Raw genomic sequence first — 19,843 nt, 5'->3', positions numbered from 1 at the left:
CGCCCCCCCCTCCCCACTTTGGAATCTTGGCCAGCTCTTCAGAACTCCAGAGAGCTCCATTAGCCCTCTAACCCCATATCTTATCCTTCTGATAAGGTGTTACTTTTTCAGCCTCACCAAGGCAAGATAGCGTGGTGGTAAAAAACGGCATGTGTATGCTTGCAGAGCTCCTTTGTTTCCATTTCTCTGGTGTAAAGATAAGACCAAGCGCTCCCTCTGCTTTCTTTCGTTGTTTCTCTGCTGTCTTTTACCCAGTGCTGTCATTCTCCTCTGCTTTCTTTACCCCACAACCCGGTCTGCTTTTTCCAGGACCGATTGGCGCGTCAGGGTAAGGGGATCGGTGCCCCTCCCTTCCTCGTGATGATCTCAGCCTATTGTGGGTTTTTATCAGTGTTGAATAATGCATAACCCTGGCCTCCCATTAAACTCTCTCCATTGTGAGAGCCACTATCTGCCCCATTAAGGAGCACAGGGCAGGAAGCTCGATGGGGTTATTGGGTTTCAGGATCTCTAGCTCAGGATGGAAGGGAGAGAAAAGCTCCAGCGGAAGACAGGCCGTCTAGAGGAGTTCAGTCGTCGGCTCCCTTGGTTCCACCCTGGAGCCGAGTGGGTGATAGAGAAGAGCAGAAGAGGATGTGGTCAAGAAGAGAGTGCACGCTCCTTTTTCGTAGTCTGATTTATTACCGTGTTTACAGAGCTCCGTCTCCGTCGCACTCTAGCAGCGTTCCCTGGCGGCTTCTCGTCGGTGCCGACTCGCCATCTGCTGACCAATTCATGAGCCTTCTAAACACTGCCAGAGAAAAAAAAAAAGGCTTGATCAACTCCTTGCGAAGAGTATTGGGTAAATAAGCAGTGCTCCTGCATGGCTCCTGCATTTCAGGCCCATGTCGAGTCATTTGCGCTAATCCCTCAGTTGTAAACTGACCAGCAGTGTGCCCTCATACTGCTGCATACCTTCTTACAAATCTCTGGTCTCATAGCTTTTCCGAGCTTCGGTTTGAAGCCGCTGGGTTTCTTGCTCCATCTGCTTCGAATACACTGTGCCTGCTCAGCTTTTGAGTCTCGTAGACGTGGTCAGAGGTCAGACTGGGACGTCACTGGGAAATCCCTCCTCCTGCGGTGTCTCTGCAGGTGCTTGCTTGCTCAATTCTCTATTTCTGTCTATCACCCAGCCACTCCGGGTTGCTGAATGATTGGCCGTTTACTCACCACTTTACTGCGATTTGACCACATATGACTTGTTTACTTGACTAAACACCATAAGCGTTAACTCTCACAGAAAATGCCCTGATGCAGTTCTTTCTTTATTTATGGACAGTAAGAATTCTTTCCAATTGAATAGTTAGGGTGTAAAAAGATACACGCGAGTATCATGATATTTTGTTCGGTGATACTTTACCGGTTCTCCAAATAACGCAATATCGATATATAAAAAATTTTATATATCAAATTTTACATTTTCCCGCATGAAAAACAAAACGTTATACCCATAATCGTTTTTATAGCCCCCTCATAGTGCTTGTAATGGAGGATGAAAAAATTGTAAAAAAAAAAAAAGGTGGTCCAATAACGTTGAAAGTCACAGGGACTGATTAATGCAAATCCCATTGTGGACTGGTTACATTGTTTTTTTTTTTTGCTGAGGTTTGCATATGGTGGTGTGTTCTTAATGACCGCTTTCCTAAAATGATATCCTGGTCCTAAATTAACCCAATATATCGCCTTGCTTACTGTATTGCGATGTATAACAACGTATCGTATCGCGGCTCCTGTATCGCCCGATTCATGCCAATACACAGCCCTATGAGTAATACCTTTAAAATATCAGATTTTGGATAATGCGCGAACGCGTCATTTTTCATGCAGACACTTTTTCGGAAGAATTGCAGGAAAACGTGCTGCGTTTTTGGTAAGCTTTTATTGACTTTGCTACTCTTAGACCTCCAGTGTAAGTGAGATTTGTGTACAATTGGCTTAATTTCATTTCCAGGACAAGGAAATGTCAGTTTTATGCGTTTGATCATTGCACAATCACGACAGATAAAGTTGGTAGAAGTTGAATTCGACTAAATCCAATGACCGGTTCCTGCCTTGCGGACCCTCACCATTGCGACTTGAACATGGTTTCGTTTTATTTAATAGCTTTGGATGGGTTTAAAGCTCGGCTCCTTTGATGTCCCTGGAAGAAAAAAAATATAAACGTATCCATAGTACATTCGCTCTTGAACGTGGTGCTTAAATTCGATTTTAAACCTCCGTGAATTGCAGTCTTAAATGGTTTTGAGATGGGTGATATTTTATTAAGGCTCTTGGCCTCTGGCCCGGGCTTGTGGGGGTGATTTGTTTTGAAGTGTTTGTGTGTGTGTGTGTTGGCTTGCTCTTGCAGCTCAGCTCGATTTCCCCAAAAACGTCTCCGACATTGTGATGAACTGTCAGTCGCTGTGTAATCTCTTGTGAAAAATAGCTGCTGGCTTTGTCCCCAGGGAAGATTTCTGTTCGCTCTTCGCCATTTGTCCACATTCCAGTGTCTGTCAACAGCCCAGGATTCTTTACTTATCCAACCTGCATGGCTGTGAGCGTCTCTCTCGCTCGCGCTATCACTCCCTCTTGCTCTCTCACTCCCCCTCTCTTGCTCGTCCTCTCTGTCGCCTTTATAACAAGGCAGCTGAGTGAATGAAGCAAGGCCTCCATTATCAGCTGCATGGAGTCTCTGCGCATGGTTTTCGGTTGTCTCTTGCTGAATTCCTCGGCATGTTTTGACTTTAATTTGTGCTGGTCAGCGCCGCGCCCGAGGCTCACGACGCCCTGCTGTGTTTAGGTGTTCCGACTAGAGCAAAGTGCAAGTGGATTTTTCACAGTAAAGTAATAGTCTGGAGGAATTTGGCATCCAGCAGGTGATAGACGGCGGAATAAAGAGCTGTGTGTGCGTGGTGGTACAGCTCGGTCAGGGATGGCGTATCATAAATGAAGCCGTGCAAAAGAAAGCATGGGTGTTTGCGGTCACAAAATTCGTTCTCTCTCTATTTCTCTTTCTCTCCCAGTCTTGTGCTCTCTATCTCCATCCATCTTTGACCTGGTTCAGTTTGTGAGGCAAGCTCAACCACGGAAAGTGGGAGCTCAATGGTTAATGCATTCTAATTTGGGTTGGAAGGTTATGAGAACAAATCCCAGCACCATCAAGCCGCCATTGCTGGGCCCTTAAGCCTGGCCCTTAAACCTCAATCGATCAGTTATGTAAATGTAATTGGTGTGGAACTGATCATTTTAATTTGCTCTGGATAGGGATGTCTGCCAAATGCCATAAATGTAAATGTGAGACTTTCTGCGGTTGTCCAATTAAAAAAAAAAAGATTATTGTATAAACGAATAATATCATTAAATCTCAATATCTGTCTGTCTGTAGTCTCAGAGCTAGAAGGGTTCGACTTGCGATTTTCCGAATCACACTGGAGACTCCTTTCCAAAAAAAAAAAAGGTTTTAAAAATTCACTTTCTCCTCACTAAGTCATTGGGATACAAGACGCATTTGTGGAGTTTCTGTGACACAAGTCTGTAGAAACAATTCTATAAACTGTACTATAGAAGCAATTGATTATTAGAAAAAGTATATTATTCCCTTTTATACCCTAAAAGTATATTATTCTAAACTGTGTCTAGTGGCTTCACACAGTCGCTGCTGTTTAAAGTGTCGTCCAAGCTGCAGTTATAGATAATTAATCAACATCTTGGAACGAACCTTGATAAAGGATTTCATGTCCGTGTGCTGTGAGACGATGTACTGTATCATGGAATATCTAATAAGCTGCGAGTATTGATCCAGATATGCACTTCTTTGATATATTCCCAGTAGTTCCTCTTTCCCCTCCCCTGTTCCCATCATATTCTCCATTAGGGATCACAGATACTCTTTATCTCCCTCTGTCTCTGGCTCTTACTTCTCCTCTCTCTCTATTTTCTGTTATTTACTGTCATTTAGTCGTACGCTCGCTCATCAAAGCGGGGCCATGTTTCACCGAGAGCAGCAAGTTTACAGCGGCACATTCTTCTCATTTTCCGCCAGCGCTGGAAATGGCCTTTGAATATTTCATGCTGTTCTCTGATGTTTAAATTCACAGGTCGATTTATTTTCTTTCCTTCGGCGCGAGTGTAGATTTCACTCCTGCCACTCAAGCATATCATGTGACACTTTATATTGTAAAGGGCCGGGTTGGAACACCAGGGCTGTTCATTAACACGCAGGATGCACGCACGGCTTCTGCCTAAACCAGGCACGGTCTCCCTCTCGGCACGTTCGCTCGCCGATTCACACTCGAGTAACACGTTTTCCATCAGTCGCCAATCGACGCGATTCGACACGGCCCACGAGTGCAGCTTTCTGCAGGAACGCTTTGTCTCTTTACCCAGATATTCGTTCTGGTGAGATGAAATCCGAACACCTTCTCTTCATGCCGTCGACGCGGCAGGGGAGCAGAGCCCGAAAGCCCGAATTGATGCATCTGGTAAAAGAACGACGCTAGTCAGAATTGATTAGCGACGGCGTCTCTGCCGTGTCAAAGCTGTTGCGCCGGCTGAGAAATCGCGCTAACAGGCGTCTGATTGAATGTGAGATTAATTTGTACAGCAGGAGATGATGTTTGATCTTTTTATCACCCCCCCCCGCGTTTGTTTGGCACGTGCTCTAAGAGCCGAGGGCAGCTATCGACAGCGCAATGATGAAATGGAGCTGAAAGAAAAACGCCCGCGCAAATATACACGGCACGAACATATCAGTGTGTTTTTATTTAGAACGTTCTAGCAATCATGCATTATATTTAGTTAAGGGGAGGGGAAAAGTGTGAAAAGTAAAATTGTTGTCTCTGTAGGAATTTTATTAAATTCTTCTGTATTGTGAACTGTACATGCGCATATATATATATATATATATATATGTATGTATGTATGTTCTACATGATGATTTTAAAACAAAAGTGCTGCATGGAGGTTTGCAAGCTTTTAATGCTCCTTTCTATAAAACAAAGGGCCAAGGTATTGCCTCGTCTCCGTTTCCTGCCGTGTTGGTGACCATTTGCTCATGATTTAATCAATGATCTGAGTGAAGGCCAAAGCTAAGGTGTAAACCTTTCGGTATTTCTATGATAATGAGGTGGTCTGACAGAGATAGTTATGAGTTGGGACAGCTACTTCAGCAGAAAAACGTCAGGACGTTCCGTTTGCCTGGACAAACTGTTTCAAATATATTATTTTTGTGACGATTTTATATGCTTTTTGGTATCGTTTTATTTAATTCAACTGTACCTTGGAGAAAAATGGTTTACATTAATGCAAAGACCTTTATAGTTTTACAAACTACACATTTCAGCATCACTAATGTGTGCAATTTCCTTGATAACCGAATCAAGTGGACTCATGAAACCCTTTATTTCGCCACAGTAATCGCAATATAACACTTTTTTTCCAAATCGTTCACTTGAGAATTTGTTTGACATTTATTTACACACAACATTTTATTTATGGCAACTCCACTACGTTTCTCAAATACGTTGCTCAACCAGATGGTTTTGGAAACTGCTAATCGAGACACGACTGATACTTCAGTCATGAAGTTCACACGCTTTCCTGCTAAACGGAAAAAAAAACTTGTTTAAAAACCCCATAAAACACGTTAACGAGCTGCGATACACTTAAAAACACGAAACTTTTTCTAGTTGTTCAGAAAATACATATGAAGGAATCTTCCAGAATGAATCAACAAAGAAAATTCCAGAATTCAGAATTTAATTTCAGAATGAAATTTTATTGTCTTTTTTTTTTTTTTATTAAATTTTTCGTGAATCGATCAAACAGACGTTTTGAACGTTTTTGGCATATTGCTAGCCCTAGTTGCTTGTGAGATTTAATCAAATCATATCGCATCATTAGCGAATTTACATTAGCCTAGCTAGTCTAGCTTTTATAATACAGTTATGTGACGCGCTGTGATCGGATGCCGTGGTGTATTTTTAGCTCAGCGCTTGAGATTTTGGACTTCTGATCAAATAATTGCGAGTTCAAATCCCAGCACTACCAAGCTGCCGTTGTTGAGCTACTGACCAAGGCCCTTTAATCCTCAACTGCTCAAGATACATGTAAGTCGCTCTGGATAAGGGCATCTCCCGAACGCCATAAATATAAATGTAAATTGATCAATTTGTTTAGTATAGCTATGCAGATAGTTGAATTGGATACCATTTTGTACTATTTACTGCAAAAGTTGTCGTCTAAGACATTTCTTAAAGAAGGAAACATGGCTAAAGTGTATTATGATCAATTATGAGGGTGGTATCTGTTCCTTTACCATATCTCACATAGTGAAGGGAAGCATTTTTATATCTAAATGCTCCATTTTTGAATCTGAATAAATTTTCCCCCACTTTTTCAACCAGTTACTGCATCTATGATGCGTAGAGGTTGTCATCACTGTCTTACTTGGTCTCGGTTGACAATTTATTTATAGCGTGGTAATAGTGTGGCGTGTGAAGAATTTGCCTGAGCAGCAGCGTTTGTTTGTTTTGTGTGGTAGCGGATCTTCATAAGCTTGACTTTATTCAACACGTTTGTTATGATTATGCACATTTAATGAAACATGCATCTGCGCATTATTATATTTAGAGCTCAATATAAAGTCAAATATTTGCTATTTTTCTGGATCAGATTTTCTGGATCTCCCTTTTTTACACATTCGTATGTCTAATTCCGCGTGTCAGACTGTACAAACATGCATGACCTGCATTAATAATAATAATATACTACACAAACACTCCTTTTCTCTCGACAACTCAACGTGTTTTCTTCTTGCGGTAGTGACTCGTTTCCACATTTTTCGCCGAGGTGATTTAAAGTTGTCGCCTAGTAGGTTTGCATCGTCAGGATCGGCGCTCCTATTGGCTCTCGGTTCGGCGGTCATGGTACGAGAAGACCCACCGAAGGAAAGAGTCTGAAATCTTTCGACCCTGACGCAGTTTCATCGTAGGAATAACATTTTCCCGCCAGCTGTCTGTAAACAAACCTGCGATCAAACACTACAGATTTTAGTCTCAGATTACAGGGATCTTTTAGGATTTGCAAAATCGACCAAATCGTAGGCAAAATCGTACAGTGCGAACCCGGCGTTACATGTTTATGCCTTAAACTAGACTCTGTTAGCATTTCCACATGACATGAAATCCAGAGTGTCCTCGAGAAGCACGGCATGTATAACTTTTTCCACATATTCGCTAACGTGACCAGCGAGTTTCTAATCTTAAAATAAAAAAATTGGGGGGGATTAAAGAGCCGAGGGTTGAGAAAAATCAAAGCTCCGAGCTTTAAAAGTCCGCGTGCAATTTGATGCATCCTTTGTACTTCTTATCACCAGTCAGCTGCAGCAGACGCCTCAACGGCGTTTAACCGAGAAACTTAATTACATTTCAGGGCTGTGACACGAATCGGGATTCAGTAATTACGAGACGGCCGGACCGCAGCTGGCAGGTGCTGCTCTGGAGAAAAACCAGCACCCTCGGCCATTCTCTTTCCACTCGGACACTTTTTGGATAATAATTATACAGAGCGGCGCCGTGGCCCGGGCCATGCCTATCTGATCCAGATTGACTGAATTAGTCTCAGTAAGAGTGAGAGTCACGCTTTAGTTTTTTTCTAGAGGATTTTATAGCCCTCTGTTGCGTTATTTGAGACGCGTCGCTTAAGAGGGGGATTTGTTGACCATAAAGGCTGGGTGTATGTGTAATCCATGTAGTCTCGCTCGCTCTCTCTGACTCTGACTCTGACTTTTTTTTTTTTTTTTCTCATTCTATCTGTCCATTTCCTTCTCTGGGTCTCTGTTTTGTTAAATTAAATTTACTTTATGCTAGCTTAATTACAAGGACGTTATCAAGAGAAATATTACCCACAGAGATGGGCATTTTTATTCCTTTGTCTGGCATACACACTATTTTATTTATTTATACATTTTTAATGTTTGATTCTAAATCGGAATCATCACGAGAAACTATATCTGAAATGAATTTGAAGCTGTGTCAGTCTCAGGCCACGCCCAGTCTTGACTGAGGGACAGTTATTTTCAATAAAGAAAGCCTGGGTGCAGCTGAAAGGGGCATTGCCTGGGGGTACCTGTTGCTCAAAAAAGGTCTGGAGATTGGAGTGGCTCTGGGGATTGTCCCTCAATAAAGGAGGTGGAGCTTCTCTTCCTGTCAATCTTGAAAAATGATGTGTGACACTCAATGAAAGAGGAAACTTCACTGTCCCTGTCTGTTTTAGTGAAGGAGGTGGAGCTTCTCTTCCTGTCAGTCTCAGTAAAAGGGTGTGGCTCTAATGTCTGTCGGTCATTAAAGCAGGTGGAGCTCTCAGAAAAAGGGGGTGTCTCTCTAGTGTACATCGCACAGTAATGAAGGCGGTAGTGCTGCTGTGTTTTTCAGTCTGAAAGCATTAAGCGTAGCTTTAGTGTATGTTTAAAATGAAGTGGTAGTTCAGGGAAGTTAAGTGCTAACTCAGAGGTTAGGATGTTGGACTTCTGATCGGAAGGCCGAGCACCACCAAGCTGCTACTGCTGGGCCCTTGAACAAGGCCCTTAACCAATAATTGCTCAGCTGTATAACTGAGACAGATTTTATACCTGTCAGTCTTGAAAAAGGAGGTGTGGCCTTAATCTATGTCACTCAGTAAAGGAGGAGTTTCTATACCCTGCCAGTCTCAAAGCAGGAAGTATGGCTTGAGTGTATATCACTCAGCGAAGGGGTGTGTCTTTAGTGTATGCGACTTATTGTAGGGGTGTGCTATCTGTTTTAATGAAGGAGGCGTGGCTTACATCAAGAATATAAGTGTGTAAGGAAGTGTATAATTGAAATGTTTTTCTCGTATGGTGTGAGTTTGCAATCATTTATTACTGTCATTTTTTAAGTGTGTTTCTTCGTCTTCCTCAGACCCAGACTTCAGGCTCAGAGGAAATTCGCTCAGTCTCAGCCCAACTCTCCCAGCAGCACTCCGGTGAAGATGGCCGACCCGTCCCTGCCCACACCAGCCACGCAAATCACCGACCTCTCCAGACGCAAGCCCAAGACCGAGGACTTCCTCACGTTCCTCTGCCTTCGAGGTATGATTTCAACATTTAACATCTATTGTATTTAATCTGATAATAAGAACTAGGTTTTAAGGCCTATATGGAATTCCAGTTTTTTTTTGTCCAGCTCTTTTATTTGGGTCCAATAGTCATATTAGGTACGGCTGTTAACCCAGACTGGTTAACATTTGTCTAAAAAGTCATATACAGACAGACACACACTCGTGCGCACGCAGACATTCCGACACAGATTCCCCCAGATACACAAAGAGCTCCAGAGGCTCAGACCACTCTTGCATGCTCATCACACTTCATCACATGACCATAAAAGTGACAGAGGGCTGTTTGGCAGCTCTTCTCTGTATCAAATGCATTTTCATAATGCACTTCTAAATGAGAGAGGCTGGGCCAACACAAACACACACACACACACACACACACACACACACACACAAACACACCCTCTTACGCACAAACACATTTGATCTGTCTGTCAGCCCAGGAGGCTGGCTAATCAGCGTGTGTGTGTGAGAAAGAGACATAAAGGTAAACTGTACATAAATGTCTGTCTGTCTGCCTCTTTTTCTTCATCCGTTGAGCTGTCTCTCTAGGCCTGTCTTGTCTCTCTGTTTCCTGGTCTATGTTTCTGTCTTCTTTGTCTGTCTCTTACTTTGTCTGTCTCTTACTCTTTTCTTTGTCTGTCTCTTTTCTTTTTTCTTTGTCTGTCTCTTACATCTGTCTTTATCTTTTGGTAATTTTGTCTCTAACTCTGTTTCTGTGTCTGTCTTCCCAATTCATTCTGTGTCTGTATTCATGTCTTTCTGTCCATCTGTTTGAATGGATATCTGCCTCTGCATTTCACTGTATGTTTCTGTCTGTCTGTCTGTCTCTGATTCTGCATACAGCTTTTCCTTTTGTCTGTGTGTATGTACCTCTGTCTGTTTGTGTCTGTCTTTTCTTTGTCTGTATGTCTCATTCTGACTGTCTTTGTCTTTTGCTGTCTGGCCTTTTTCTGACTCTCTCTCTGGCTCTATATATATATATATATATATATATATATATATATATATATATATATATATATATATATATATATATATATATATATATAAATAAAATATCTGTCTGTGTCTGTCTCTTTTTTTCATGTGTTTGCCTGTGTATCTCTGTCTGTCTTTCCCTTTCTCTGTATTTATGTCTTTCTGTCTGCCCGTCTAGCCGTCCGTCTGTGTGGGTGTGTGTCTCGGTTTGCGTGTGCGCCTCTCTTGTGTGTGTTTGTCATAATTGAGTAAGCTGTTATAGTAGAGTCCAGACTAAACCGCTGTGAGGTCTGCTCAAGGCGTCTCCATGTTCACTGTCTCTCGCTCACACAGTCCTGTGCCTGTACTTTTGCTCAACATGCACACAAACACGGACGTGCTGCCCACTTGGTCGCTGACTATTTATAGCCATGTGTGTGTTGTCGTACATCTTGTACAGCTCTAATGCTATTTTCATACAGCTCGTGTGTGTTTGTAGTAGAATTACAGCAGAATAGTGTGTTTTTAGGCAGGGTGTGTAACACGTACAGGGTTGTGCTTTAAAGCCAAAAGTGTTTTCAGCGTGTGAAAGCCTCCAATTAGTATTGTATCCTTCTCGTTTTAGTCTGCAGAGGTGTGCGTGTGTGAGCGTGTGTGTGTGCGCGTGTCTGAACTGACTCTGATCTCTTGCTCTCCGACTGTTGATTTTTCAGAGAAAGCCAGTGTGTGAAAGGTGGGTAAATATTTTCCCCTTTTGTGCTACAGATCAATGGCGTCCTGGTGAAGGCCGCCGAGGTCAGAAGGTCGTTTGTACAGCAGCGCAGTCATTGCTGACATCCAAGCCGAGCTTTAGCTTCATCTAAAAAAGCCAGTTTAGTCAGATTGCTTTGTGTGTGTGTGTGTGTGTGTGTGTGTGTGTGTGTGTGTGTGTGTGTGTGTGTGTGTGTGTGTGTGAGCAACAGAAACGTGAGGCACTGAGGTTTGTGATTAACGACTCGCTGTAATCATTCACAGAAAGCACAGGGAACGGCTGTGAAGGGTTTCTGCACCGGTGGAGTTTTATTCTCCTGCTGCGACAAGCTCCAATTTTAGTCCTTAAACGTGAAATGGTTTTAATCTCCTGGGGGAAAGCTTTAATTTATGATGCAATGTACAGTAATGTGACACACACACAAAATCCCTTTATACTGCTTTATTTAAGCTCAGGTGGGTATTTATAGCCCTGTGTATGCACTTGTTTTTATATTCTGGTGGAGATCAGGTGCGTTCGGCACGTCTTTCCAAGTAAACCTGTTTCTTGGTTGGCTGGTTGTTTTTGTGTGTGTGGGGGGGTCCCTTTGGGAAAGATGAGATTCCTTTTCGGGTGCTGAAATTGAAGTTTGGATTCGATTTAGGTGTAAAATTTGGGGTGCGAATCAGAATCACTTAGCTACACTGATGATTGCAAGTGGAAGGTCCTCACAAGTATTAGCAAACTGTGTGTGTGTGTGTGTGTGTGTGTGTGTGTGTGTGTGTGTGTGTGTGTGTGTGTGTTGGGGAGTTGTTGTGTATAAGTTTACGGCTTTTTCCAGGAGGTCTTTGTTAGTGATGTATATTCTGCTTTATCGCTGCTTTTGCACACACACACACACACACAGTGAGTGGCCGTATGTTTACGTAACCCTCAGTGGTAGCTATAGGTCATTTGAGCAAGCGCTCGATTCTGCATCAAATCTAATGGAAATGCGTTCGTTCTAAGAAATTGAAAATATCGTATAATGCTAGTCAAATTGCCGAGTCATGCTCGAGAGAGTAGATGTGCTGTCAAAGCTCAGCTGAGGAACAAACATGGCCGATGTCAATATAATTGGGCATGTTGATAGGTGCCGTTATACCTCAGGCGCCCGTGTGTGTGTGCGCGTTTGTGTAGGCTGATTGAATTTACCCAGCAAGTCCTAAGGCTGAGGGCAAACTGGGTTAATGGATTCGCAGACATTCAGGAATGTAAATTAGAGGAGATTTAATCCGTAATCCTGCCTCACTCTGCAGTAGAGATGATGGTATTAAAAGTAACCCCCTCCCCCGGTGTGACAGGATGCGTGTGTAGATTTCGCTCTCCGACATCTGCGGCCGTGGCCCTTTAACCCCCGGCTGATAGGGGATCGCTTTAACCTGCTGTTCTCGGGTGTGTAATTGGCTCTGTGGCATTCTGTTATCTCCGATTTTTTGAGTTCCATTCCTGCTCAGTCGTCGTTTCATGGCTCCGTCGTGTTACGGTGTAGTTTTTGGGATTTGTGAAAGGGTCAGAAACGTTTTTATTAAAATGTGCAATATATATTAATCTACATACATTATATATTCTTTTACCACTTAAATCTTCTTTTAAAGGTATATGGTTGTTGTTTATTTAATCGTGTTACCACCCCAGCGATATTTTCTCTAATATGGAAATAAGTTTGTGGACACCTGATGTAAAGACTCATATGAGCATTCCATACCACATCGAGTCTCCATTCGCTCTTATAACAACCTCCACTCTTTTGGGAAGATCAGACTAGATTTCAGAGTGCGCTTGTAGAGATTTGTACTGTGGCCGCGAAGTGCGAAACGAACGAAACTCGAAAACAAATGCGAAAGTTTTATAGAACAAATTCGAAAACACAATCGCTTTGTCTGAATTGTTGTGTTCGGATTCGTTCGTTTGTTTTCTGATTTGTCAATTTGTATCGAACTTCTCAGCCACTGTAGTTTGTAAACTCGGGTTCCGATGTAGGTGGGGTGGCCTGGGGTTCAGTCAGTGTTCCAATTTTTTACCTCAAAGCTGTTCAATAGGGTTGAGGTCAAACCTCAAGATCTTCTACTCCAACCCATGTAAAGCAGATCTTCAGAGTTCATCCTGTTGTGAGCCTCTAACTTTGTGGTAGAAGCTTGAGAAAGAACCACAAAGATGGAGGCACAAAAGATGGGTGTCCCAATATTTTGGTCTGTACAGTGTGTCCGCTTGTGTGTAACATTTGTATGCGCTATATAATCAACTTCCAAGAGAGAAAATATATATATTTCTTTTTATATAAAAACTTAATTGTCCACATGATCAGGATTCAGATTTAATTGGAAGTGGTTAGTTTTTTTGCCCGAATCACACACAAACAGGTTTCATATGTTAAGAGTTTATATATAGATGTGAGAGTTCAGACGCAGGGCAGCAGCAGATCTCCGTCAGCACTCTTCAGTCCGCGAGGCACGTTCGAAACCTGGGCTTAGCCCTAATTAAAAGCGCAGAATCCGTCTTGACCGATCGGAGCGCTGCGTTTTAGCTTCCGTTCATGAACCTCACACCCTCGTTCTTTATCCCATAAAAAAAAACCAAGGCCTATAAGTAGACGGTTTTTGGTTGTAATTATGTCTGCGCTCGGTTTAAAACTGACAATCGTAATGAACGCCTTCGCCCTTAATTATGATTTGCGTCAGCTCCAGGACAATATGAAAGCGTGTGTAATTGGAGCGCGGGGAAAGGCCTGGCTTTTATTTTCCACTCCGTCTCGGAGATGACAGCGCCGCAGCCGGCGCCAGAGAGGAGCGAGCGAGCTGGCGAACAAGCGAACAAAGCCTGAGCAAGGCACGTCTATAAATCTGCCTGATATGCCCATAGGTGGTCTTGTGATCACGGGACGATATTGCCCTTTGCCTACACGTCTGGCCTTCGAGGCTTTGACCTCTCACCTTGCTCGGAGAAGGAGCTTGTTGTGAAAGCAGCAGTTTCTTCAATTAGCACGATTATTCGCTGCAGATTGCAGGTTTTTGTTTGTAGGCTTTGAGGAATTACGCCGTTTGTTAAAGGTAAAAAGCCGATACAGATGTGCTCAGCTGCTGAGCCTGGTTAAGATCACCGCTGCACCCCCCCACCGACACACACAGCCTGGAGGAACGAGCCCTTGAGACGCGGTATTGTATTGACTCAGAAGCTCAAAGCCTGCTATTAAATCTATAGAGGAGTCATATATCCTTAAGCACATTCCACACCTGCATGTCTCTTTCTTTTCTTTTCTCTTTTTTTTCCCCCTCCGCCGATTGAGCACGAGGCATTTAAAGTATCAGATAGTCAGAGAGTGTGTTTTATTCAGCCACAGTGATCTACCGCTTCTCCAAGGGTTTCTGATATACCTTGTGTCCCATCCCCCGTCCTCTTTCCCCCATCCACACTTCTCCATAGACACGATGCGTCCTCCTGATATGAGTAACTTTGAACTTTTTTTTTTTTTAAGCCAGCGTTAAGATCGTTGTGGTGAGACTGAGATCGAGATCAGATTTTATCTGATTTATGTTTCCTGCACACGAACGCTGCAGTTACGTCACAGCAAGAAAATAAAACAGAAATAAAAAAACCTCCCACCTTGAAAAATACTCCTGCAATCTAGTTTTGGAATGTTGTGCTTTGGGGAATTGAAGAATGAAAGGAAAAATGTTATTTATTCTTTTTATTTAATTATTTATTTATTTTAAATTATTACTTTCATTGTCACTATGTTTCTTCTCAAGGCCTCAATTGTGGGTGATTTTTTTTTTTTTTTTATTCTGTTTATTTATTTATCTGGTTACAGTTTAGGTGGTGTGTGTGTGTGTGTGTGTGTGTGTGTGTGTGTGTGTGTGTGTGTGTGTGTGTGTAAGCTCAGTACAGAACATACAGTGGATGTCAAAAGACCGTCTTTTATTGTATTCGAGAGACATTTTCCTTGTGTTTATATGCAGCAGGTCTGGGAATCGTTTAAATATTGATTTTGACGCAACATATAAATAAGTGCATATGCTCAAATTTATTTTAGTTGAATAAAATCTCCTTTAGCATAAATAACAGCTTCACACACTCTGGGCATACAGACATTTAATTTCTCCAAACATTCAGCTGAAATACTTTGACAAGTTTTACAAGAGACATGGCAAAGATGTTCTTCACTAGTTGGAGTTCTTTCTGACTTTGAGTCTGCTAACATCATCTCTTCTCTTCTACATCCTACAAAAGCTTTTCTGTTAGAGATACAGTTTTCAAATTGGGACTCATCTGTCATCGTTCACTGTCCAAATCTTGTGTGTGTTTGCATTTGAACGAGTTTGCTGCTTATAAACAAAGCATTAAAATCTAGGCGTTTCTTTAGTTACCACAGGCAATGCATTTTCTTCTTCTTAATAAAAATAAAAACAGCAACAATTAGAATTGATATTTTAATACATTTATTGTTTTGTAATCTAGCAGTTATTCTGACTTATTATTTTGCAGCCATTGATATTACAAAAAATAATAATAAATGTGGGTCTATGTATGCGTTTTCTCAATATGTAAAATATATTAATTATTAAAAATTATCAATATATAATAGATTTATATATAATATATTAATAAGTATATCCTCTGAAGGGATATAATTATTATATATGATATATATTAAATAAAGAACATGTATATAAATAACACTTTATTTAAAGCTGTGTCTCTATTCCCAAAACATGAGCTTTACAATAAGCTCTTTGTTTCCTGTGACCTGTGACCTTTATCCCCACAGACTGGTTTCTGACCTCTAGAGGCCACGCCGTGACACTGCACAGTCTCACACTAACGTTCCCGCGGCTGCACTTTTGATCTGCTCTGTTTGAAGTGTTTGAACGAGCAGGACCGTAGTTCGCATTCGAGGATCTTGTTCAGTTTTAGCATGTTTGTGTTTAAAGACAGGCGTGTTCTGTCTTCGTCCCGATGGTTAACGAGAATCTCTCAGACCTCATAATGTGTGTTTACTGATCGGATGTGTAAAGTACCTTCTGGCCAATAAGATTTGAGTATGCATACGCAGGCCGTAGTGTTTTGACCCCTTTATATTTTCTCCCACCAAAATCAGGAGTGTAAGCTGGAGCGTCATATGGTCTCTCAGCCCCCTCCTTCTCCCTCGTTCTGTCTCTCTTTAACTCATCTTTCGCTCTCCAATTAGCCGAGCAGACCCCAGACCTGCCAGTCCATATGCTGGGAGAAATGTCTCATTCCCGCTGTAATTCGGTTAGCGCTGAGACGCTGCAGAGGATCCGAAGCGGCTCGGGAGATCTGCCTAGTGTTTTATTGCATGTTCGTTATGGAAATGCACAGCGGCGCACGAGAAGAATTAGTCGTAGCCCGGGCGCTTGATCGGCTTCCACGATCTAATGCAAGACGGATGTTTTCGAGGCCACGTGTGTTTGTGGTTTATAAAGCCTTCTATTGTGAGTCTGGTGTCTTTCCAACTGAACTCTGTATCTCATCAACAATCCAGTGCACAAGGTTTATTTACGTCAGTCAACTGAAGGAATGTAATGTGAAGGGATTAATATTTTGATGTTAAATAAAATAAAACTGATAGACAAAGGCCATGCCTCTTTTTGGCTGTGACTCTAAAAATACACCTCCTTTTGGCTGTGACTGATGGTGGCCACACCTCTTTTTTGCTTTGATTTTGAGGCCACACCTCTTTTTTTTTTTTTACTTTGACTCTGAGGCCACACCCTTTTTTTGCTTTGACTCTGAGGCCACACCTCTTTTTTTGCTTTAACTGATAGAGGCCACACCTCTTTTTTTGGCTTTGACTCTGAGCCCACACCTCTATTTGCAGTACTATACACAGGCCACGCCTCTCTTTATGCTAATCTGATACAGGGCAATGCCTCTTTTTGCTGTGAATGAGAGAGGCCACACCTTATTTTGCTGTAACTGATACATAGGTCATGCTTTTTTACTCAATGATTCTTTTTTTTCTGTGACGCACCTCTTTTTTTTATTGCTCAATTCATCTTTATTTCTATAGCACCTTTCATAGTGGACATTGTCTCAAAGCAGCTTAGCAGAATGCCGGAATTATAGAACAAAACATTTGAATATAACTGAATGTGTGTTTATCCCTGATAAAAAGACTGGGCGTGACTGTGGTGAGAAAAAACTCCCTTAGATGGTATGAGGAAGAAACCTTGAGAGGAACCAGACTCAAAAGGGGAACCGTCATCGAGTGTGATTATAAATCATCATAAACAATTCAAAACAGGAGAGTGAGAAATATCATGTGTGCGATTGAGTTGTGTCCTTTCTACAGTCTTCTGCAGTCACTGATATTGTGACTGATAGACTTTCACTGGGACTGACAGGAAATACAGAGTATTGTCAAAGGAGAGTGATATGATCAAGTTAAACAAAGTGCACTTTTAATAAGAAAATCAAATTGCTGTGTGGTGTCTGTTGGGGATTAGATGTAATTTTGAAGACAATTTTCTCAACTTCAGGTTTTGGTGTTTCTGAGTTAACAGTCTCTGTGTGTCTGTCTCGTCTCTTTTTCTCTCTCCAGGCTCCCCGGCTTTACCCAATAACATGGCCTACTTTGGCAGCTCTCAGGATGAGGACGAGCTGGAGGACGACGAGGAATGCGAGGTAGAGAAGCCGCCCAGCGTCGCATCCACATCCTGCCAGTCCACACCACGGAAAGGCAAACCACCCGGCAAACTCAACGGACACGGTGAGACGAGAGCTCTGGGAGTGGTCGCTTACAGGTGTTACTTTGATACGTCAGAAATAGGGTTGCAAAGGGCCGGAAAATGTTCAGTAAAATTCCAGAAACTTTCGACGGGAACTTCATCTGGGGAATTTTTGGAAATATTAAAAGTTGGAAACTTACCAGTAATTTGTGGGAATTATTCAAAATTTCATTAATGCACAGTGCATGTAGGGGGGCGTGGCCTCAGTAGCCCTGCAGTAAGTGTGCATGTGATGAATGCGAAGGGTAAAAGTTCAACTGAAATTGCGTTCAATCTGGTTGTTTAAACCAAAATCCAACTACATTTAAGTTCCCAGTTATAGGCTAACCTGCAATTTTGTGAATTCCCAGTTTATTCCCGTTAATTCCCATGGAAAGTTTTCAAACTGGAAAATTCCTGAGATTTTGCAACCCTAGTCAGAACACTTTGGGCTCCTCTAAGCAACAAACAGTCTTAAGAGATTTCATATTTTGCCCATGATGATGATGATGGTGATGATGTTGGTGATAATGATGATGGTGGTGCTCTAAAGCTTAATTCAGTGCCAAAATGGAAGTCATTTCTCAATTCCACCTACAAGCACCACATAGGATCAGCAGTTTTTCAGGGTGCTGCTTGTCACATTAATATGATCTTGCATTCATCATTGAGCAGTGATTCTAGCTATTAGCTTTGGGTACCGAATTCATACTTTGGTACTGGACCTTTTGGTACTCGAGTTCTGAATGTAAAAGCACAGAACTAATGATAGCAAAAAAAATGTAAAATCATTTAACGGTATGAATGTTGAGGATGAAATACAGACTAACAGATGTGTGTGTGTGTGCGTGCGATGACTGGGGAACTCGCGTGGGAGCGCGGCGCGACGCTTCATCTCTCCTCTCCAATTATCACTTAGTGGGAAAAGCGGTAACAAGGTGTTAATGTATTCAGCCGACAGCTGTGCAGAGGGGCGCTGTAGGCTCGACACACACCCCTGAGCGCCTCCTACACACGCACACACTCACGTGCACACACCTTACACATGCTGTCTCTTTGTCTCAGTCTCTGTTATTTATCTCTCTCACACCTGTGTGGTTTCTCACTCAGCTCTCCCACCCTCAGTACTACATGCTGACGTGTGTGTGTGTGTGTGTGTGTGTGTGTGTGTGTATACGTACGCATCAGGAGGGTGTGTTAATGAAGCTCCATGTTAAGAAGGTACCGGCATGTCAGTAGTAATGAATGCTCCGAGCTGACAGGTCTGTTTAATTGCACCAGCGCGTTATCAGTAGCAGATGCCTCTTTTCGCGTGGTGTGTTTAGTAGCAATAAAAACAGCACTTAGTGGAAAAGGTGGTTTGCCTCTCGCACACACTTTCTCACACACGACGTACACAAACGTCAGTATGCTTTACTGTCACTGGAGTAGGCAGGAGTTTGATCCTTTGGGGGTGCTCTGTATTGTAGAGTAAAACGCCGCGTTCTGATTGGTTGATGTCTACGGTGATGTATTTTGTGCATCTGTTAAAAGAAAGAAAGAAAAAAGAACAGGGTAGATCGATGGCCACATGATGGCATGGGTCCTAATGCTTTCGTTCTTCTCCCGTCTTAATAAGTTAATAAGACAGAAAAACAGCAGTTGTCTTGTTCATGAGGGGACAAGTCCTCCACCGTGAAGAATTTTTCCGTGTTGGACAACTTCGATACAGGTTTATATCTGACTGCTATAAATCACGCACTTAGAGACGCCTTCCAAAAAGTTCACTTCTTGACTTTCAAATTATGTCCTAGAATAAGAATAGAATAGAATACCCTGTGATTTGAATTGCAAGCAGGTAATATGGATTGGACAGCACTGGACAGCACCCCCTTGTGGCCCCCTTTCTCTAGTTTATGCTGATCGCATTAACTTAAACCACTATGCAACTCCTCACTAAATCATGACATTGTTGTAGCACAACCAATTGAGCTCTTAATACAGAAAAGCACAATCCAAAGAATCGTTCACTTTTCTAACTAAATGAACAAACTAGAGCTCTGGAATAAAGGTTGCGCAATCAGCCGCTATAATTGCTCCGTATCCGATCTCGTATGGAATCGATCCGATCGGCTACTTCAAGGTGTCTTTTAGTCATAGGATCGTGAATCATTTATCGAGGCGGCTGTCGTGTCATCTCCCAAGGTGAGACACACACCTCTAGTGTGTTAGAACTTTGACTGCGACGTCTGAATGC

At 42.3% G+C, this 19,843-nt stretch overlaps 1 protein-coding gene across 3 annotated transcripts in view; it reads left to right on the top strand.

Moving 5' to 3' along the window:
- jarid2b (jumonji, AT rich interactive domain 2b) overlaps nt 1-19,843 on the top strand; it is a 103,211-nt gene that overhangs the window by 62,653 nt on the left and 20,715 nt on the right. For all 3 annotated transcript variants that reach the window (XM_046843935.1, XM_046843934.1, XM_046843936.1), the window contains exons 4-5: nt 8,955-9,124; nt 17,442-17,609. In XM_046843935.1, coding sequence (XP_046699891.1) covers nt 8,955-9,124; nt 17,442-17,609 — 338 coding nt within the window. The remainder of the gene's footprint in view (nt 1-8,954; nt 9,125-17,441; nt 17,610-19,843) is intronic.

Source organism: Silurus meridionalis, chromosome 29 (genome assembly GCF_014805685.1).
Source record: "Silurus meridionalis isolate SWU-2019-XX chromosome 29, ASM1480568v1, whole genome shotgun sequence".
Classification (NCBI taxonomy): domain Eukaryota; kingdom Metazoa; phylum Chordata; class Actinopteri; order Siluriformes; family Siluridae; genus Silurus; species Silurus meridionalis.
The sequence above is the reverse complement of the archived record's forward strand: the minus strand, read 5'-3'. Positions and strand labels throughout refer to the sequence as shown.